Below are 22,448 nucleotides of genomic sequence, written 5' to 3'. Positions count from 1 at the left end.
TGAAGGAATTAATCCGAAAAGAAACCTACAACAATTGGATTTCGTATGGCACCATGTACACTTGCAAATCAATCGCATAATTCGTAGAGGTTTCTACAAAAAAGAAAATAAATTAACTCTGCTCATGTAACGTTGAAAAGAAAAGAAAATAACCTTTGGCAAAAAGGAATTTGATTTTTGCATTCTACTTTTTTTATATGAATGCATTTCAAAAACTTAGTTTTAGTGCTTAAAATTAAACGTATCATAATTTTCAAAGCACACTAAAAGACAAATTATGTCCCTGACAAAAAAGATGTAATAAGCAAACCCAATTGGATCTGGGGGTGTTATAATGCACCTTTATGTAGTGCACGTGTAGGGTGGCGCACAAATGTTGATCTTATCAATCAACAGTCCAGATTAAAAACCATCTTTTACCGGTTACAGGTATTTATTACCGGTCAAAATTTTAATTAAAAAAAAAAACACATCGCAACCATTGTTGATGAGATCGACGGTCCGTGTGCCGCACTTCACCCGAGTGCACTACAGCACCTCCGGTTCCCGGATAAAATGAATGTTGTACCTAAATTAACATTTCACAATTTGTTTTGGGTTGGTTTTACTGCAGGTAAATAGTACTCCTACAATAGAAGCAGCGTAAATGGGATTTCAAGGAGCAGAAGCGAATGTTAACGATACTGAATCAATCTCCAAAGCAAGGCACAACAAGGATGGCGATCTTGCTCTCACTTTTTTAACCACTTGTGATCATACCACTGATGTACTAACTGCAGCCCATACGAGTTATAAGTCTTGGTTGGTGAGTTTTTACCGCGCGACTCAAGGTTGTTAAAATCCTACGATACAGGATACGTATCCTACGATACGGGATACGTATCCTACGATTCGTATCGTCACCTTCTAAATATGATACGTATCGCACCCTGTATCCTTTTTGTATAAAAATCCTACGATACGGCGGCGTATCCTACCATATAATAGCGTATCCCAATTCACATCGTACATTACGATTATTACTTAAAAAAAACAAATCATAAAGTACCAGATTTTAAGAAGTAGAACACCAAATGCGTTTTGATCTTTTCATCTAATTAAGGTCGTATCCAAATCATCTAAAGAAAATCCAAACTCAAAGCTCAAATAAAAGAAAGAACGTATTTCGATAATGTTTTGCGTGAATTAGATAAGGGCTCTTTTTCTCTTCCCTTAACTAAGACACCAGAAAGCCTCAATGTGATATATCCTACTTGAGAAACTTGGATTTTTTTCTTCCAAAAACAAATTTTTTATCACATATAAAACACTTATTTCTCAAATATACACTAGATTTTTGGATTATAATTAAGTATTACTTCTTCCGTCCCTAAATAAGTGTCCAGCGCGTAAAACTAGGTCTTACAAAGTATGCATATTTTTCATTAAAAAATTTAAATTTTTTTCACAATCTAATAAAACTCATTGCTATCTATTGATTTGTGAAAAAAGTTTAATTTTTTTAACGAAATAAATACATCTTTTTGAAGGTTTAGGTTTGCGCGTCGGACACTTATTTAGGGACGGAGGGAGTAACTATTATTTTATTGTATATTGGCTTCTGTTAACGTATCTTATGATACACGATACGTATTCCTATACAATTCATCAAATGAAATAAACGATACACGATACGTATCCTGATTTGAAAACACTTAGTGACACGTAAGCTGGTCCGGACACCCGTGTTATAGAAATCAAAATATTATAATTGCATTCATCGCAATTAGTGATGTTAGTAAATTTGGTAGTGATATTTGTCTGAGCTTTGGTTATTGCATGCGATTAATATATAGAATGAGCACCCTTCGGCATTGAGAAGTTTCAAAGGGATGATGAGCAGTGCTAAGGGGAAGAAGATTGTGGTGTTTTTGGATTACGATGGAACCCTCTCACCAATTGTGCATGACCCCGCCCATGCCTTCATGTCTGATCCGGTAAGCATCATTTTTCTCACTCCCGGCCGCGCGACCCCACTTTTTTAGCACTCCACGATTTTACTACTATTGGGCTTTTGAAGCCCCATTCTACTCTGCCGACCATGTCCGGGCACGACACGGGGATTTGAGAATTCATAATTGGTGATGCAAATATAAATTCATATCAGTACACGTGAGCAAATATAAATTCATATAATTGGTAATTTATTTCTTTCATATGATACATAATGTTACGGATAGTAAATCAATACGTTTATACGGTAAACAAGATGCATCGAGTCAACCGTTATTGAGAGACAAGACAGAGTACGATACCGATACTCAATAGATTATTTCTCTTTTCCTTCCTTTTAAAAAATATTTTTCGCTATAAATGTGGGCCTCGTTTGAGCTAATTTATTAGGTGTTCTACTATGAGTTACGCGGGACGTACTATAGATTTTCATAATCAATTGAGCAGTGTGTTAAATAAGAACCATAACGTAAAATTACTAGTAGTAAATTTTTCATTTACGAAAAACAGAGTTTCGGGTGTTCAGCCCGCCACTGGACGAGTATTATATCTGAAATTCATAATCAAGGCATGGTCGTGCACTAGAGATGGTACTATATTGATGCTTGAAGCTTGCAAATGAACGAACGAATGATAACATGAAATTACGCGTGCAGATGCGATCGGCAGTACGCGAAGTTGCAAAGTGCTTCCCGACGGCCATAATCAGCGGCAGGAGCCGAGACAAGGTGAGAACAAATCGAAATTCTTTGCTTCAAGATTTATCTCCCTATCGTAATGTTTACATCAACCACAACGATGGTATCTCAAACTCGCACCAGTTGTCGTCCTTTTTTGGAGCCATTTGATGATTAGAATCATTCATATTTTAAAATTCATCTAGAGAACTGGTTCGTCTGCATTTTCCAGGTTTACGAGTTTGTGAAGTTAGACGAGGTATACTACGCGGGGAGCCATGGCATGGACATAAGGGGTCCGCCGCAGCAGCTCAAGTCATACGATGGCAAGTACCAAACCTGCAGAGCCCTCGATGAAAAGGTCAGTTAAATTGCCTCTACAATAATTCCCACACTTTTGAATTAAACAGCAGCAATTACTGCCCCCCAAGATTGGGTAAATTGATTCCAAATGCAAAATTTGTGCATCATAGAAAAAGGTGGGAATTACTCCATTTTTGAAATTTTCTTAATCTTGTAGGGGAATGAGTATGTAATCTTCCAACCGGCGCAGGAGTTTCTGCCTGCAATCAAAGAGGTATAGCTTACAGAGTGTACGAGTATGTGCCTTTTTATCTTTTTTTAATAACTCAGAGTATACTGGTCCAGCTTACAGACACCTCAGTTAATCTCTGGAGACTAATCGATCATCCGTCCATTATATATGACTACCTTCTGAGAAGAATTGCTAGCTTCCGATCGAATTTCTTTTCCCCTTTTTTTTCATGATTTTCATGAACCAAAATTCATGTTTGTTTCTTGATTAGATACTAAAAGAGTTGGATAAGAAAACCAGGGGAATACAAGGTGTGGTGATAGAAGACAACAGGTTCTGCGGTTCTGTTCATTACCGCCACGTTCAAGAATCGGTAACCGATCGATACTCTCATCTGATTTCCTCATTTGTGTTTCCCGTCTTTCATGTTTGGAAACAAAAAATGAACATGCAAATATCATATCTGTGTGCAGGATTTTGCATTGTTACACGAAAAGGTGCAGTCTGTGCTCGGGAAGTATCCGCAATTTCACCTGACGAGAGGGAAAAAGGTGATGGAAATCCGGCCGTCGATTAAGTGGAACAAAGGTCATGCCCTTGAGTACTTACTCGACGCTTTGGGTTTCAAGGGCTCCGATAACGTCTTCCCGATTCATATAGGCGACGATCGCACCGATGAAGATGCTTTCAAGGTATCCCAACTAGGCTCGCTGCTTTCTAGTGAGGTTTTCCAGGTTATTTTTCAAATAGCTGAAAAGTAAGACTAGAATGATAACGTTATGTCGTTCGCTCCTTAAAAAAGAGAGGTGAACATTACACACTTCGTAGAGTCCATATCGGATCGGAGACATTCCTTTTCCAGACCCTTGGTAATTTCCATTACAAAATAGCCAAGACCCATTATTGATGTTCACCTATAGACATTGGTGTATTTTGCTGGCAAACCCATTTTGCAGGTTTTGAAAAGCAAAGGCTTGGGTCATCCGATCATCGTATCGTCCATACCGCAGGACACCGTGGCCTCGCACTCGCTTCGCGATCCCTCAGAAGTATTGTCGTTCTTGAGACGATTGGCGAGATGGACGGAGAATTCTACTTACTAGGAGGACTGCTTTCTTCTTCCCTTCCCAAAGACTAATAATTGGTTGTTGCGTAAGGGTAATCCGGAGTATCTGTCCACATAACCATCTGCAGCGGAAAATAGGATTGATTTAGAGCAAGATCGACGAACCAAGAAATATAGGGTTACGAATCTGGTGTTTTTTTGAATCGCAATGTATGCTTCCCTGAAGCAAATTGACTGTTCTGAAAGTGAAAAATCCACTCTCTAAATAAACAGTCATCGTTACCTCCAGTCATTCCTGATGAATCTTTGTAATTTCTACCTCGAAATTTGATTCAATAAACCGACTAATCTCATTGTCCACTTACAAGAGGAGCAATAAAGTTTGGATAACACTCCGTATGAACTAGTCCAATGCAAGAATTGATAGTACGGGAGTGGGAATCGAACCCAAACCCAAAGCTTTGAGACCCTTGGTTGCAGCTACCACATTGGCTAATTCTTGCTTGATGAATCAAAACTCCAAAATCAACGCAAGCAGATATTTTGCGAAGTTTGGAGCGTCAATCAATGAATTCAGTACATAAGAACAAACTAGCCTACGCCACCGAGATTTTTCATTCAAAATGTAAGAACACTCTTTTAACAGCAAACACGAAGTCCCAAACTATTAGGCCATCGTCAAAACACCACAGTATAGTGCTGCTGAACAATACAATCCAATTATGCAACAGACATCCAAGTCTAATATCGTCGGCTTACATTAATCAGGTGCACAGAGGCATAACAGTAGCTAAATCAAGGCGTAAACCATCTTAATGACATGGTACATTGTCGAGGGTGAATGTCAAATCTGAAGGTTTCTCCCCAAAGAAAAAAAAACACTTCTACAACAATATCGTACATTTCAGTACACACAACACAACCTCTTTGTGCAGAAAACGATACCACAAAAGAGGAAGACGAAAAATAAAATGCCGCAAAGCACTGAGTAGATGAACCAGAGTAGAAGTCCTAAATTTTCCTGAGACAAGTCGAAATCCCATTGCGAGATTTCAGAATCCCCCCACGCAAAAGGAGAAAGGACAAATATATCCTCTTCTTCACCTTCGCCATCCGTGCCTACAGCAGGGAAAAACTGCTATCTCATGATCATCCATCATCACCAATACAGTGACATATGACTTATCTTTTACCAGACACACAAGCTGTATTCTGTTATAGAGCCGTTATTTGTCCAGAAAGTGAAGGAGCAAACAGGGGCAAAAGATCAAGATTCCTTGCATGTGAGCTGTGCCGAGAAAGTTCTCATAGCGGGAGTAGCTACCATTATAGTTGCTTCCATCAACGTATCTTCTACGAAAACAAGAGGGGGAAATCCACGTCTTTTAACTTATAAGTCCATTCTGCTGTCAATTTGAAAACCAAAAATCCCCGTTAAGATAATACTATAGGATAACCACACTTCCAATGAAGTTTAGAACAAATAACAGAGAAATGTGGATGATATGACCTGCTAAGAAACAAGACTGTTTCACAAGACAATCCATGCTCGGGCAGTGCACATGTTCATGGCTCTAGACCAGCAATGACTGAGGCCGAGTGAAATTGACTGCAAGTGGCCAACTACCCAACAAACTTGGATCCCCACCTTTGATAAGCAGCAAACTATGAAAAGTCCAAACACTGTGGAGAATATGGGGCAACTTTGAATAACATCTATAAAATCTCTTTTATGTTCTGTAAAGCCCTTGGTTGCGAGAAGCAAGCATCTAGTGCAAACAAACTGATTCCGTGACCCAAAGGAAAATGGACGAGCAATTATCTTTGAAGATTGGGTGAGGAGGGCATATCTGGCGAAGACTCTGCAGAATCTATCCTTAAATTTTGCTGCACATTGATACTGTTCGATGAACCTCCACCAAGCTGCACTTCATTTACACCACGGAAATGCATTGTTCCAAGAGACCCAAATTCAAGATGCTCGGCAGAAGAGCCGGAAGCCATGTTTTGGGCACACTGATATAGCATAAAGACAGGAGGTCCAGTTGTCCCAGGAGAAACTCCATTAGGATTCATGACTGGTAGTGGATACATGCCGTATGCTCCATTTGAGGATCCATTATGCATGGAATCTACAGGGTGGATTGGGCTGATATGAGATTGGTTTGAAGGGGCAGAGTCAGGCCTTTCAGATCGGCTATTGCTTGATATAGTTCTATCTACTCTGACATTCTGCTTCTCAAATTGGTTGCGACCGCGGCCACGACCACCAAATCTATGCTTTGAATGGGCATTCCAATTGCCTTCTCTGTCACCAGATTGATCATAACGGTCATAGCTGTAATTCCCCTTGTTTCTTCCATTTGAAGAGTGCCGGTCTCTAAAAGACATCTTCTGGAAGACGAAACACATAAAAACAAAAAACAGAAATCAAGTCCCAAATTTAAATGGACATCAAAATTTTAATTTTATAAGAACAAGATTTACAAACATAGAGCTCGTTGCAAGTCATTGGGCCAGTTGCTAATTTCCTTGACATTCTGGCTACGTCTTTGACCAAGCATTGGCAGACAACTGCTGGAGGGAGGTAGCTTCAAGGGTGCTAAAATTAAGCATGACTATTAATGGAACGGCCACTTATAAACTGTTCCCCATCGGTAACTTTTGACGACTGCAGCTTTTGTGACAATTGTAGGTGTCTAATGCCACAAGACTGCTCCCATAGTTAGTAATTGACGTGACACCTGGTGCAATTGCATTGTTTTGGGATTACATAATGCCGTAGTCCCATGCATCACCCATTTGGTTTATGTAGAGTGCTTTTCGATACACAGGGAGGTGTATAAGTTCTTTTTTGTTCGTTTAGGTGGGTGGTATTCCCACAATGTTTTCTTGTCGAGTAAAACTATAATTCACTTATCAAAGAGTTATCAGAACACCAAAATATTGGTCAATGTGTCTGTAACTCATTCAGCTTTGCTCTTTTACGTCATTCCTGCTTTTGGAGATTCCAGACAACTTCCCTTCATCCGACACCTTCAACTTGAACTCGACTCCTTAGTATTGCAGTTTTTTTTTCTTTCTTTACTCGTATGATGAAAGTCTTCAGTCAATTGTACCATCTTACATACAATTCGAGGATAAGATTCCCTGCTCAAAAAATTCCTGACAGAAATCAAGTCAAAGGGACTACTAAGTCCTATCCTAGAGGCGAGAACTACATAAAATATCTAGAATCTAGTCTCTCCTATTAGTCATGTAATACATAGTATATAAATGTTGTTTATGTATTCGATCAAGATTGTAATTAAACTACATAGTGTGCTTGGGGACACTAAGCACTCTCTTTCGTATCCCTTAAGCATAGCTTGACTACTAATGTTCATGTAGTTGGTCATGCAAAAATTAATAAACACTCCCTAAAATCAATAAAGCTATGGGTACATATGAAATGTACATATGAGTTTTGTGGGGCCCACCTCAGGTCCCACAAAGATAATTCGAACGGTCCATTATTTTTAAAACATTTTTTTTATGGAGCCCTGTAAAAAATCAGCTCAACTCGATATTGATAAGGATTTTTTCTGATTTTGCGGAGGCGAAACTACTTAACTGCTTAGTTTCGCCCCTACAAATTCAAAAAAAATCCTTACCAATATCGGGTTGAGCTGATTTTTTACAGGGCTCCATAAAAAATGTTTTAAAAATAATGGGTGGTTCGGATCATCTTTGTGGGACCCGAGGTGGGCCCCACAAAATCCATATGTACACAGTATACATTTCAAATGTACACATAGCAGCACTCCCCCCAAAAATTAATGGTTACTAAGCAATACTTAAATCTTTCAAGTGAAGTTAATAAGATCATTCCCTGATAATAATAATAAAAAAACCATCAAAGCAGGTATTGTTCCAAAATTTGCAGCACTAAAGTCCCAGAAACACAAGCAGGCTATTCAACACAAGCCAGAAGAACATGCTTCAAGTTTTGCACCACCTCCTCTAATAAATAACATAAGTAACTCACTGACTTATTCTGCTACCAAGGAAATCACATCAATCAACAAATAGAAAGTTAAATTTATGAAACTCATCTTACAGGATTAGGCAGGTAAGTCCCAGTCCCATTGCGACCTCTACGAATTTCATCACCATAGTGTCCATAACCACTCAAAGGCCTATTAGTACCAGGATGCAAAGATGAAACAGGAATCATGGGGGGCCCATAACCCATAAGCTGTGTGAAAAGGTTCGCATTTGCATTTAGAGGTCTCTGCATGTACATTGGCGGCGCAACAGGAGAGGATGGATAATGTGTGGTTCCTTGATCTCTCGGATTCTGGCATAACCGTCCATGCTGGAGATTCAGCCAATGGCTTTCAAAGTCACCATTCAAAATATCAGAGGTGTGCTCTACAGAAGGCTCAGCAAACGCGTCCCGTTTTGCAGAACTAGAACAAACTAAAATCTCTGGCTCATCATGGTTCTCAGTAGAATCTAATCTTTGATCAAAATGGTTTGTGGATGAATCAGAAGTTCCTTTCTCAGGGGGGTAATTGTAGAAAGGAAGCATAGTAACAAAAGGAATTGGTGGCCCTGTGGGATAAAACGCAAAGGGTAACCCCCCATTGTTGTCAACAAGTCTTTGCCTTGACCCAGGATGCACAAAAACCGGAGCAATAGGAAACATTGGCTTTGATCCACCGAGCTGTGCTGGTTCATAACCTGGTATTTCACGGGACTGCACAATTGAAGAAGTGTTTTCTGACACTTCTGTATGAACTGTTGACAGTGGACTCCAGTCTCCATTGTCGTCATCATTCTTCGAAGAAACATAATCGACCGACTCAGAGTCATATTGCCACCCATTTACATGCAAAGCAGAACGATCTCCAGAGGGAGCTGATTTCCTCCCCCGTCTGTCCCTTGTAGACCTTGAAGTTCTCATAGATGATCCATCCAAAGAATCTTCAGAAGACTGCTTCATTCTTGAAGTAGCAAGGGAAAGTGGAACAAATTTATCACCAAATTCTGTCCTAATGGGCCCTCTGTCATCATTGAATGACATGTGAGCTTTTGTTGGATAAATGTCCAAGCTGTTTACTGGAGACGAGGGAATGGGATACCCTGGTGGAGTGAAATTTTCTCTCTCCTCTGATGGTTGTACTTGGAAACTTCCATTATTAACATCAGACCCTCTGAGGGAATCCACATCCGGCTCAGACCACAAACAATGATCACTATTCCCCTGACATGTTTCCCTACTTACCACATTGTCAATTGGTTCAAGGATTTCTTCTTGATTTGAGGCCAACCCCATACTTGAAAAATATTGGGATATTGGCGGAGACACTAAACCTTGTGAATAATGCATATTAGGGCCACCCCAAGGGACCTCATAGGAAGAAATGTTAGCCGGGGAAATACCAGCTGAATTTCTGTGAGCATATCCCAAAGAAGCTAAAATAGAAGGTGATAGTGGGATAGGCAGATGACCAGAAGCAAAATTCACTGGCCTATGAACATGTCCATTATAACTAGGAAGAGTTGAAGCAGCCATCATGTTAACAAAATCTTGCTCTTCCTGTTGCAACTGGATCGCCTCAGCAACAGAAATTCTGTCATCTCCAATATGACCTAAATCAGATTCACCGTGGTGACCATATGAATCGCCGTTTGACTCAACAGGAGCATGAATCAAATGATGCCTTGAAGCAGGGAGGCCTTCAGTTGAAGATATTGCATTGCTGTTCTCTGAAACCTCTGTGGCCAAGTTTCTCCTATTGTTGTTATCAAACCTGGTAGCAGTTGGCTCTAATGTTTCTGATGCTTTGTTATGCCGTCCTTGAGTTGAAATTTGACGAGATGTATCGGTAAGCTCAGGACTAGAATGGGTCCTTGCAAACTGATACCTGCCGTGTATTTCATTACCAATGTGATCTGGTCTAGAACTTCTACCATTAAAAGCATGTGCATTCGCATTTGAATTACTACTATGCTTCAAGTCATGATTCAGATCAGAGGCCATAGAGCTAGTAGAGGTGGTATATTTATTTTGGCTGTGAGTATGAGAAACTGCAGGAGTTTGTGTATTGGGCCTAGATTCTTGTTTCAGTAACTGATTCTCATGCTGAGAGAGAACACTATGGGAGGCGTGAGAAGCACCAGTCATCTCAACTTCAGATTCATGACTAGCAGAATTTTCTTTGACCATATTCTTACTTGAAGAATTTCCAAGATTATTAGACTTTCGAATGCCATTCCTGTTAACAGGTAGCAATCTCGGTGCATCATGGCGAAGCTGCTTCCCATGCCGGTCCAATGTGTTCATGAAAAACTGGTTGACTTCAGCAACTATATTCTCTTTTGGGCAATCAAGTAGTCTTGCCAGGCGTTGAGCCCCAAAAGCAAAGGCACTACGAATCCTGAAGAAATTACCTGAAGAAAACATGGAAGTAATCAGTCTGGCAATAGAAAAATACAGATATGGGTGCATTGCAGAAGAATTAATACAGTAATCATTCATGCAACAGCTTGCACATAACAATTAATGCAAGTTCAATATAGAATGCGTGGCATTCTGTGCTCCAGCAAATCAAGTATGTACACAAGCAAAACCAAGCTGAGCCAGGTAATGGCTGTCCATGCTCTCCTGAACAGATATAAAGTCTTCTTCAAGCTTGATAAAAACTCAAGCTAAGTGTAACTAGTCAGTCTTTGAACTTAGTTCAGTTAATCTTGAGGAGTTGAGCAGCTGCTCATTCTACACCAAGAATCTTAGAACGCGGGTTTACCATGAGTCAAAAAATGTTTAAGTCAGCACATACTTTAAATAATTAAGACATCAGAGAGGAAGGGTGCAAAAATCAAATTACATGATTACTATCTCAAAGAGCGACTGAAAATATCATATGGCATTACCTTGTAAGTCAATCTCACTTAACATCATAATTTGATAAACTACAATTTTATGCGAAATGGAGCACAAAAGGCACATCAACAAGCGGGCAAAACATGACTTACTATGTGAAGCAAAGAAAATTATGAAAATATAGAAACAGAACCGCATCCAGCTTGAGCTTATATAGAAGTACCTTTACTGACACTACGCCCAAGGTTATTGTTTGCTCGCAAAGGATCTATGACGTTGAAATGTTTGGACATGAAAGGTAACTCATGGTTTTCTTGACCAATAGGAAAAGCAGAGTATACATAGCTACAATCATTAAGAAAACGTTTGCTGAGTAACAGCTCTCCACCATCCTTTCGAGGAGGATCAGCTGCCAGATATTTGAATAGGAAAAAGAAATCAGAGCCAATAACCGCAAGGAAGTTGCAGTTATATCATTCGATAAGAAAATATAATGGATATGACATCAGGAATCCCGTTGTACCTGTCATATCAGGAAGTGAACGAATGGGAACTGGACCCCAAAGGCCAACACAAAAGTTGTCCCAGTCAAACTTGCTGAAGAATTCAAGAAAACGATAAAGTACCTGGCACAAGTAGAGCAAAGGTCCTGAGGTGAAAGATTAAAATCAGCACAAGTTGAAAGAGATCGAAAGAGAACCAACTCACCTCTAGTGGTCCCGCAAAGGAGTCATTGAAAACATGGAATATGTACAAAACCAAGGTTTCCAGAGCATAAGTTGAAATAAGTCCATGATGAGCACCCAGTATCCGGCTTTCGTAGTAACACCAAGCTTTAATCAATATAATGCTGCGCTTGAATAGATGATTTTGTCTTACCAATATGTCAACCTTAAAAAATGAGAATCAGCGGTTAGTGACAAAAGTTGTAAGAGAAACAAAGAGAGGCCATGTACTTCATATATCCACAAGTACAGTTTTTTGCACCAGCAACTTAGTATTAATAGCTTACCTCCCCAAGGAAGCACAGAGTACATAAACCACCAAGCTGGTTAAAAGATATGTCCACTACAATGTCATCTACAAGGCACTTAATTATCTTCACCTGCAACAGAAAGGGGCACAAAGGAAGAATGCCTTCAGTTTATGTTAAAGGATTGTCAACAGATGCAGGTGTCTGTGTGTCGATGTAACAAATATGTGACCCCTGACAGAAGACCAGAATTATCAGGTATGTACATAAATCATACATTTAACCCTACGTGATTAATTAAAACCTCAAATAAAGCATCACAAATGGTGATATACCCTACCAACACGGCAGTCATGCGACACATCATATGCTCAAAGACACAGAAAATATCTTTCTCGACCATGCAAAACAGATATGGAAATGGGAACTAAAAGAAGTTTTGTGATGCAGGACAGCTTTTTACTTATCCATGGAATCATGAACTTTTTATTGATATCAAATAATCATCACAGTACGGCCCTGGTGTTCAAGAAATGAAGAAAGTAGCACACTTAGCTTTTTTTGCAGCACACGTGCGCCTAGCAGAAAGTATTTACTTTCCATTTAAACAAGCAGAAAGTAAACTTAGAATTGAGTACACTGTCAAATCTACAAAACAGCAAGAAAATAATATCCCATCCCAACAGCTCAGTGCTGGCACTGGTAACCACTTTATAGCAGATATCACAAAGCAAGTGAAAGATAAAGCACACCTTCAGAAATTTCAAGCGACTATAACAGGATTAAAAATGGTTATTAAGTAGGTCAGACACACCTCTGCCTGAATGTACTGAACTTCCTTTACACAGAATTCAGCATTCTCATTCTTCTCTTCGCTAATTAGCATATCACGAACCTCATTTGCCCAAGTGTCCTTTGAACTTTCATTGTTACCAAATGCAGTTAAATCAATGTCCCCATCAGGTAGATATGTCTTGAGCGGAACTGACCCAAACGTGAATACCTATGGTGCAAAGAAAAGGAGCAATAAATACATGCATAAAAGGCAATGCTGTCCTCCATAGCCTTCCAACTTTTCTTCTACCCTATGTGAATCAAATCACTTCTCCTTGAATGGACATTCTCATTTCATATTTTGCTTACCATATTATCTTCTAACACCACACACCCATCGCAATATTATCATTTCAGCTCCGTCTATGTTCTAAACATGCCTTTTTTAGTCGCCTAACGACTGATAACATGCTGTGGGGGCTAACGTTATTGAATAACCCAAAAACAATTATAGACGATAAAATGCATAAGCCTGTCAAACAACAATTGTTACTCGATTATGATGAAATGCTTACATGTATTGGTATAGCATCTAACAACTCAAAGTCCTAACTGATCGTCTCATAGTTGCACTTGACATTAAAAAAACAATGCCAAAATGAACATAATTGGAACAATAAAACAAAACAAATCTGAAGGCCTGTACCTGACATGAAATACAACTGGTGATGAGTCGCTGCACATAAGATGTGACAGCACTTCTGCGCTCCTCAGATAGTTGATTGGGCTGGATACAGGCAATCAGTTCTGCAGTTCTTTCCTCCGCTATTGACCATCTGTCTGGTTCAAGAACTCGGGTGACAGAGGCCACTTCATCAGGAGCAAGACCACTAGGATAGAAGTCATTGGCGTGGGCGTCGGTCCGGCCCTCAAAACAGCCCATGTGATATTAATAAATGCCTTTTCCACTCCAACACTATCAAGAACACCTTGTCTACTTCCCTTTTCAGAAGATGAAGAAAGAGTGAGTAACACGGCTGATCTATTGAAGGGCCAACACAAATCAAATCCTAAGTACTCATAAAAACAGTATAAAAACTATGACATATCCATGCCTACTTGATTAGGATTACTATAATTGACAGACTGCTTCCATCGACTAAACTAAAACAGCAGTGGTAGGGTCAGTAAATGAGGATATTATGACCCAATCTCGCAAACAAACACAACTTAACCATCAACTGTCCATACATCCATATCCATTAGTTTCCTACAAATTAACGGCTACCAAACCAACCATAAAAATCACATCTTTACGGGTATCTATCGTCGTCATATCAGTGTGCATTCCCAACACCGTCACGACACGAAGCCCTTCGAATATCTACCATGTTTACACCCAAACACTAAACAAATTTCCATAAACATACAACAATGCATGTCTGTATCTGCATCTATGTTTGTATGACATCATGGCAAATGAAAACCACGACCTAATTTTTGTGTCGTTACGCGTAAAACCCATGAATCCCTCAAAAAGCCCCGAATGAACGGAAAAGTAAAGTAAACGCCCTAAATATCTCAGGAAACTAAACCCTGGTGTGGATGAAGACTAAATAGGCATGTAAAGATGATTTCTTCACGATAATTAGAAGAACGGGAGTGAGTTATTAAACCCTAAAAAGAAAACTCCTCAGCAAATTAAGAACTGAAGAAAGACACTTTCAAGGCCGCGTAGACAGTAATCAGAATCGAATATTTGAGAATAGATTGAAACCTTTGCAATCGCTAAGAGTTGTTTTGGATTCAGTGAATCGAAGGGTTAGGTCGATCGACGGAAGTAGAAGCAGTTGGGCGGAAGAGGAGTACAATGTAGCGATCGAGGAATAATTAGAGATATGAGAGAGAGAGAGAGAGAGAGAGAGAGAGAGAGAGAGGTTTTTACTCTCTGTGTTTTTGTTCTGTGGGTTTGTTGTTTTTTTCAGTCCAAAAAATTTACAATAATCTGCAGAATTATTAATCTCAACTCAATTCATCATCAATGAAAAACACCACCTCCCCAAAAAATTTGTCCACCAGAAAAAAGGACATAGGAAAAAAAAAAGTACTTTTGCCAAAAAGAAATAATTAGTAGATATTCATGGGTTGCTGTGTTTGGATGAATTTTTGAGAAATTTTGTAGGGTTATGATTGGAGAGAGAAATGAGAATAATGATTAGAAACAGAGATAATAATTGAAGAGAGATAGAGAGAGAAATGAGAATAATGATTGGAGATAGGGGTAAGTAATGATTGAAAGTAGAGATAATAAGTGTTTTTTGAGTTGAGAAATTTTTTTCAAAAACCAATCCAAACAAAGCATTTTTTTTTTCAACAAAAATGCATTCCTTTTGAATTTTCATTTTGGGTGATGGGCAAAAGTTTTGACAAGGAGGGAGGATCAATTTTTTATTTATGCTAAACTATCAATAACCAGGCAACCGCTCTGTATATCACTGTGTGTAAAAATAACTAAAGGGTAGATGCGAATAAAGTTTAAAGATAATATCATGTCACTGTTGGCGCGTAATGTTATCGACACCTTTACTAATTTTGTTTTGGCTATTGATCCATGGGAATTGGCAATTCAATATTGTTTTGCGTAGTTTTGTTATTGAATGACTACATGTCAAATAGTCAATGATGGTGTGATATCACCCTTTTGAAAAAATAAGTGTAACTAGATACATACAATAGCAATGTGTAAGCTAGGTTTGATTTTTACATTAGGGTTGGAAGAACAAGTCTAATTCACCAGATCAGTTTAGTAGAGCTAGTCATATGTTTTGAATATCGGCACATCGCCCGAATGTAAAATCTTGACAAGCTAACACAACCATTGGAGATGATGCTCATTTTCAAACATGTTTTTTTTTTTCCTTCTTCTGCTCCGCCTTCCTTCTGTCTTTGCATTTCATATTTCAAACATGTTGCTTTCACATAGCCTTATGATAAATAAATAAATTTTGCTTTCCCACTAATCAAACACTTCCACCGTGGTCAAGAGTCCTTTGGCCCAACAGTATTAAAGGTGCACTTAAGTGCCAGAAGAAAGGAGCTCAAATCTTCTTCTAAGATGCTAATCTGACTATTATAATAATACTGATTTCTACTGATTTATCAAGCAGCATTCTTTCTTATTAGAGAATAAATTATTTACACCGTCGGTGTAAATATTTGTTTCCTCCAAATTAATTACATTACGTCACATTGCATGTTTAGGAATTTAATCTCTTCTTATTATGCATGTTTAGGAAAGATTGGTCCGAAAGCCATAGTCCCAAGGGCGGAGACGGGCCTTGGCCCCAAATTTTTTGTGAAAGCCCAAAGTAAAGCAGTAGATTCTAAAGGGCGAGAGAACATCAGCAAGACTGCTACTTGACATGTTGGCTTGAGATTTTCTCTATCCACTCTTTGAAAAACAGAAGTTGACCACAACAACATTCTCCATCAATTCCTATCCTAATTTCTTTGACTATTTGATAGTACTCCATTAATCACCGCACTTCGAAAGCTTCCACGATGTTGACTGGTGGGTAGAGAGCAGTTACGTGTAATTTGGTCCGAACAACTCTTACTGTCAAGAAAAAAAGAAAGAAAGAAAAGATTATGACTATAAACATTACCTTCATGCATCAAAGTCAACAGCTTTTAGAACTGAAGTCTATTGATGTGGGGTCTTGTTCTTTGATGATGTAAAGCTTTGTGGAAGTTCTTACCTAAATATACGGTTTTCTTTGTGTGAGTTTGGTGCAACTTTTTTTGTTTGTTTTTTTTGGGGTGGGAATTTTACAATTTGATTCTGTTAACATCAAACAGACTTTGCTTTTAAAAATGTGTTTTTGTGATATTTTGTTCGCCATTCATTTGTACAACATATATATTCAGCTGGGGAGAATTATATCTTGTCTACCCTTCAAGATGGAAAGTTGTAGCTTGGAATGATCAGAGAGCCCAACCTGAGCTAACTAAACAAACTTGGTTAAATATAGACTAATCGAACCTCAATAGCCATACGATTCAATCAGATTTATTTACAATTTATTTTTCTTTTAAAAAAATTTAAGGTTACTATAAAATGATGCACATGGTGCATATGGGTTAAAATTTAAATCAATTAAATGTTGAATAGCTTATTCCTACTATAATATGGGCATCTATTAATGTATTGTCCATTTGCCGACGGGATATGAGGGGCGGATATATTATCACCCCAGATAGTATATCCGAAGTGTTCATCTCCGGCGTTTGCCACCCGGATGTAGAACACGAATATAATATACTCCTGATCAGTGGTGGAGACAGAATTTTAACGAGAGAGACCGACTTGATAGACACATATTTTGTCATATCTTTCCTCGTATTATATATATTCACCAAAAATTTATCCAGTCGGCAAACGGCCTGTTAAGACATACTGTAGTTATGACAGCCAACTAAATTTGTCTTTTTCCCTCCACAATGTACTACTCCTTAATTGTTGAGTTGGTCGCAAATTTAATTCCAGTGAGCTTATTGGAGCCGGGTGGATCCTACCCATACTCGACGACTCCCCAAGCCGTCGGATCATAAATTCTCCTCAAAGTTTCCGCAACAAACGACGTTTACGCAAATTTACGCAAAGTGACAAAAATGGTCCCTTTTATTTAACGTTTTGGATTTTTACCACAACGAGACAACCGCAATAAAATATACGTGTGGTGCGAAAGTCAGCTGAAGGGCATTTTCGACAAATACTTCAACGCACACAAACAAACAAAAGCCTTGTTCCGCTAAGTTTTTTATTTTTTCAGTAATTTTTTTTTTACGAGACAAGTCATTCTCTCATAATACATCGTTTGTAATTCAAAATAAAACTCACCCAAAGCAATGGCACAAGCGTAAAAGTCACCACTTCCCGACAGATCCAAAACCATTCAATTGGAGTAATATTTAACAATTTGAAAGTGCAAAAATTACTTTCCTACACAAAGCAGTGTGTCATGTTGCCAATGCTACCTAACTCAAATAAGCACATGCGAGTGAGAAAATGTGAACATGAATGCATGAGTGTCTTTTAAAAATATGACCAACTTCTAAAATCTTTGAGAGCACGAGTTAAGAGCTTCCAATTATTTGACAATTTGGGAAATGCAAAAATCACTCACTTACGCAAAGCAATTTCTCATGTTGCTAATGCTACCTAACTCAAATAAAGCACATGTGAGTGAGAAAATGCAAACATGATTGCATGAGAATGTCTTTAAAAAATATCACCACCTTCTAAAATCTTTGAGAGCACGAATTAAGAGCATAAGCCCGAACCTTAATGAATAATTATGTGACTAAAGTAGCGTAAACATGTGCATAAAAGTACCTCTCTTTTTTTCTAATTTCTGCTTCGTCTCGTCAAGAAAAATTAATAATTCACAAAATTTTGGTGCAAAATTAACAAACATAAAAAAAATAATAATAAGAACAAAACATGAATTTTTTTCTAAAAGTGTTAGAATGGGGCAGACTAAGGTTGCGATACAACACTATCAAGTGTCATATACTTCTTTGGAGTCAATCTATAAGGGGTTTTACTCCAATTTCAATTGGATTCTCCGCAAGTAGGCAGTAAAATTGCGCACCCAAGAATAATCGAGGTGTGTATAAGTTGATCCGGACACCTGAATTATAAAAAAAATTATCATACAACATATAGCCATGTTTGGTTTGAATTCTAAGGGAAATTTTAAAATGTAACGAGCGAAAAGAAATAAATAAATTTTTTTTATTAAGAATCGTGCGCAAAAAATTTTAGTTTTGAGTATCACGAACGAACAAGCCCTCGCACACAGCTTGGGGGGCTGCTCACGGACATATATACGTACAGACAATAAGACAGTATAATTATTTACTCCAATAAATGTGCAGATGAAGGGGCAATATTATATTCCAGGCGATGCGATGATAGAGAGAGTTGAGGCTGTTTCTGGTAAACTATAGCTACTTTTGGTAATGGCGGTGGGTTTCGGAGGTTACAGCTGAGTCAACTCTCGGGTCGGAGGAACGAGTTCGCCGTAAAGTTCTTCGCTGATCGGAGGATTAATCCCGGTGAGGCGTTGAGGTGTGGATGTTCGATTTCTGGCTCTGGTACAAGTAGAGGGAGAGATGAACGGGAATGGATTTAGCAGTGCAGAGACGGAGTATATAAGGAAGCACCACAACAAGCAACAGCCTGGAGAGAATCAATGCGGCTCGGCGCTCGTCAAGCACATCAAGGCCCCTGTCCATCTCGTATACACATACAATCCCCTCCCTCTCTACTTTCTCCTAATTGTTCATCTAGATATTCGTATGTGTGTTAGATTATTGTTGTTTAATTTGGTCTTGTATTTATGCGCTTTGGATTGATCGGTTAGTGTGTGGATTTTGTGGAGATTTGATCGTGCTCGATGAAATTCCTACCAGACTGTTGTTTAGATTCGTGATTTTCGAGGATTTTAATAGTTTTTGCAAGGTTTGACTTTCTTTTTTTCCTGTTCGATCCGCACTTGAGGACTTCGATTTTGTTTGTGATGATATGTTCGTTAGGTAACAAAATTCAGCCGGAAGTTTTGAAAATCTTGTGCTTTTATTCGGCATTCTTTTGCAGATACAACCAAAGAGTTGTTTTAGGGTAGCGCATAAGCTGGCCCAGACATCTGGGTTATATAAGTAAATAAAGTTGTTTAGGCCCAGCTGAAAATGGGAAAATAAAACTGTTTTCTTGTGTAATAAATTTTGGTTGTTTTGAGCTATGACAATTTATCTCATTCTTGTTTTCGTTCCTTTATCTCGACCAAAAACAGAAGCATATTTTTAGAGCTATCATTTATCAATGGTTGTCATTTTTTATTGTAAGGTTTCAGGGCTGGACTGTGCGTGCATTTGTTAATTGGTTGGTTGAGAAATTTCCTTAACTTGGAAAGAAAGTTGAGTTTCTTTATTTGGAAATTTTTGGAAAAGGAGTCAGGTAGTGATAAGTTCATATAGTGATCTATAAGTAACTCTGTGATGTGATCTGAACAAAAGAAAAGACACTTTGTTCTCTAGTGAATGATGCGCTTGCATTGGTTTGAAGCAAATGCGAATCTCAAACCTCAGCTCTATGTTTCCGTCGTCATTTTTGAGGTAGTTGAACTACTCTTTAACAAAGAATTGATTTCATTTTTCATTAGGTATGGTCTGTGGCGAGAAGATTTGATCAACCACAAAAGTACAAGCCGTTTATCAGCAGGTGTGTTGTGCAGGGAAACCTTGAGATTGGAAGTCTTCGAGAAGTCGATGTTAAATCGGGCCTTCCTGCCACAACCAGTACTGAACGATTGGAACTTCTTGATGATGAGGACCATATCCTTAGCATCAGGATTGTTGGGGGTGATCATAGACTCAGGGTATGAAAAGTTGAAAACTATTTCTTAACTCAGTTCTTGCTGATCAGCTTTGAATTTTGGCTTTCCTTTGATGGACAAAGTTTATGAATTTGTGTTTTTTTTGACGAATAATTGGCTTCAGTGAAAAAAAACCGAATTCCTAATGTCCTTTCTTTTTAGCTTAGCACATGCAAAACAATGAATGGACTTAAGATTTACGTAATATGAGTTACCTAGAAGCTGTTCTTCCTGGTAGGCAAAAATACGACTGTGGTTGAAAGGTAACTTGGGTCACGACAAGTTTCTAACCTCAGAATAGGTGCACCGGTTGTAACAGAGAGCACAACATGATCTATCTGGATGGTATCATGGAATGTTTACCTAGTTGGACGGTCTGATGGTTGCACACGTCCAAATGATAATGGATTTACTGCTGTAGATTGTGAATCATATTCTCTGTTAAGGAATCACATGCAGTCTATGATTTCGTCTAGGAGCTCCAGCTTTGCTGTCAGCATCCCTTCGCCTGTGATTTTGGTTCGAATGACTGATATATGACTTTAACCAAACTGCTAGACTGAATCCTGCGAATTTATTAATTTCCAGAGTTTGCCGACGTCATCTTAATTTCCAGCCTCAGTGGTGTTCCCTCCTCACAATTGTTTATGTTACTCAATGCCGATAATTGAGTGTGCTCCCGTTTATGGTGAAATTTATCGTTAGTCTTGAGGTAATATTGGAAACATTGTTTTGTTTTAGAGGTCTTCTAGATATGTAAAAGTTAGGATGGATATCCAAGAATTTAGCTTCTCGGGCTGCTTTTATTGTCCTGCATTATAGCACATGGTCGCCACCATGCAACTATTAGGGGGGGGGGGGGGGGGGGGGGGGCGGGTGGGGGCGTTTGGTTTCTAGGATTTGACTTTTGTTCTTGATTTTGAAGGAGGACAAAAGAAAAAGAACAGGAAGGGAATGCCTTCATTTAGTTGTGAATGTGGACTGTCCAAGGCCTTCCTACTAAATGTGGCACGTATATGCTACGAATACAAGACATGCACTGGAATGCAACTTGTTATACCAATGAAAGCATCTGAAATTTCAGTATTTACGTTTATTTTGCGTTTGTGATGTAGTTACAGGAATTGTGATGGGTACAATCCACAGGCACCTCTTATACTAGTTACCTACTGCAGCCTAATATTTATCTCTTACAGAGCTTTGTAGGATGTATGGAACTGAATTTGCTTTTGGGTTCTATATGAACGTTTCGATATGCAAGTGCTGTTGATGTTGTGTTATCTCTCTAAACCCATTTGACGTTGTTTACTTCGTCATCATGTCATCATTTCTACGTTTCAGAACTATGCTTCAACCCTTTCTGTCCATCCAGAAGTCATCGATGGAAGACCAGGGACTCTGGTGATAGAATCCTTTGTCGTAGATGTGCCAGAGGGAAACACAAAGGACGAGACCTGCTATTTTGTTGAAGCCTTGATCAAGTGTAATCTGAAGTCACTTGCTGATGTGTCGGAGCGGTTGGCAGTGCAGGACAGAACTGAGCCCATTGATCGCATGTAGATGTGGGGTCTGAGGATATGTAGCAAAGGTTGTAATTACCCATGGATGAAGCTTCTCTTTGGCTTTCGATTCCCAGAGGCTATGGAGGTGGACGGGTATTGGCTATTTTCCACATTCTGGATACACATGTGCTATTTTCTCTCTGTTTGCCACCGTCAGTGCCTTGGTTTTAAAATTATGCTGGCCTTCCTGTTGTTAGGTTAAGAACCACAGCTTTGTCAATGAAAGGTGAAACATAAAGACTAGGTTCACTTTCTATCTGATCTTTCGGGTTTTGCCCGGTTGTATGCCACGGTTGATATGTGTACATTTATTCACGTTACAAGATTTGGTATTTGTAGACCTTTTTTCAAAACCATGTAGTTACAGTTGATGTATGTTGGAAAAGGTGAACTATATACACATGCGATGTAGAGAAGATAGCCTTGTATTTAGTCTCTGTCACTTGTTTAATTACAGTTCTGTTATCATTTGCAAGCCATCATGTGTTGAAACTTAAAGGAATAATTCAACGCTTCTGGTTTGAAAATTTGTTAAGCCTCATCTGGTTTTACGCAGCAT

General features: G+C 38.8%; 3 protein-coding genes across 5 annotated transcripts; 2 read left to right on the top strand and 1 right to left on the bottom strand.

Moving 5' to 3' along the window:
- Window positions 1-629: 629 nt before the first annotated feature.
- Window positions 630-4,322, top strand: LOC131319740 (probable trehalose-phosphate phosphatase 2). The gene is made up of 8 exons (XM_058350138.1): window positions 630-805; window positions 1,836-1,976; window positions 2,649-2,720; window positions 2,902-3,030; window positions 3,190-3,246; window positions 3,476-3,577; window positions 3,678-3,896; window positions 4,161-4,322. Exons 1-8 carry the CDS (start codon window positions 647-649, stop codon window positions 4,305-4,307), a joined length of 1,026 nt encoding a protein of 341 aa, XP_058206121.1. The 5' UTR covers window positions 630-646; the 3' UTR covers window positions 4,308-4,322.
- A 642-nt stretch (window positions 4,323-4,964) lies between these two features.
- LOC131319739 (uncharacterized) lies at window positions 4,965-14,863 on the bottom strand. Of its 3 annotated transcripts, none has more exons than XM_058350137.1 (10): window positions 14,666-14,863; window positions 13,595-13,890; window positions 12,929-13,117; window positions 12,154-12,246; window positions 11,850-12,032; window positions 11,665-11,767; window positions 11,365-11,550; window positions 8,370-10,708; window positions 5,781-6,664; window positions 4,965-5,673 (listed from the first exon to the last, which is right to left on the bottom strand). In XM_058350137.1, exons 2-9 carry the CDS (start codon window positions 13,829-13,831, stop codon window positions 6,089-6,091), a joined length of 3,906 nt encoding a protein of 1,301 aa, XP_058206120.1. In that variant the 5' UTR covers window positions 13,832-13,890; window positions 14,666-14,863; the 3' UTR covers window positions 4,965-5,673; window positions 5,781-6,088. The 3 variants fall into 3 exon arrangements, with proteins under 3 accessions (XP_058206120.1, XP_058206118.1, XP_058206119.1); XM_058350135.1 differs by having other exon boundaries at window positions 4,965-5,676; window positions 14,666-14,822; XM_058350136.1 differs by having other exon boundaries at window positions 4,965-5,676; window positions 13,595-13,882; window positions 14,666-14,817.
- A 3,919-nt stretch (window positions 14,864-18,782) lies between these two features.
- Window positions 18,783-22,325, top strand: LOC131319738 (abscisic acid receptor PYL3-like). Its single transcript, XM_058350133.1, has 3 exons — window positions 18,783-19,191; window positions 20,115-20,330; window positions 21,669-22,325. The coding sequence occupies exons 1-3, from the start codon at window positions 19,066-19,068 to the stop codon at window positions 21,885-21,887; spliced, it is 561 nt and encodes a 186-aa protein (XP_058206116.1). The 5' UTR covers window positions 18,783-19,065; the 3' UTR covers window positions 21,888-22,325.
- The last annotated feature ends 123 nt before the right edge of the window (window positions 22,326-22,448 follow it).

This window comes from Rhododendron vialii, chromosome 3a (assembly GCF_030253575.1).
Source record: "Rhododendron vialii isolate Sample 1 chromosome 3a, ASM3025357v1".
NCBI classification, from domain to species: domain Eukaryota; kingdom Viridiplantae; phylum Streptophyta; class Magnoliopsida; order Ericales; family Ericaceae; genus Rhododendron; species Rhododendron vialii.
Note: the sequence above shows the minus strand (reverse complement) of the source record. Positions and strands in the feature narration are given on the sequence as shown.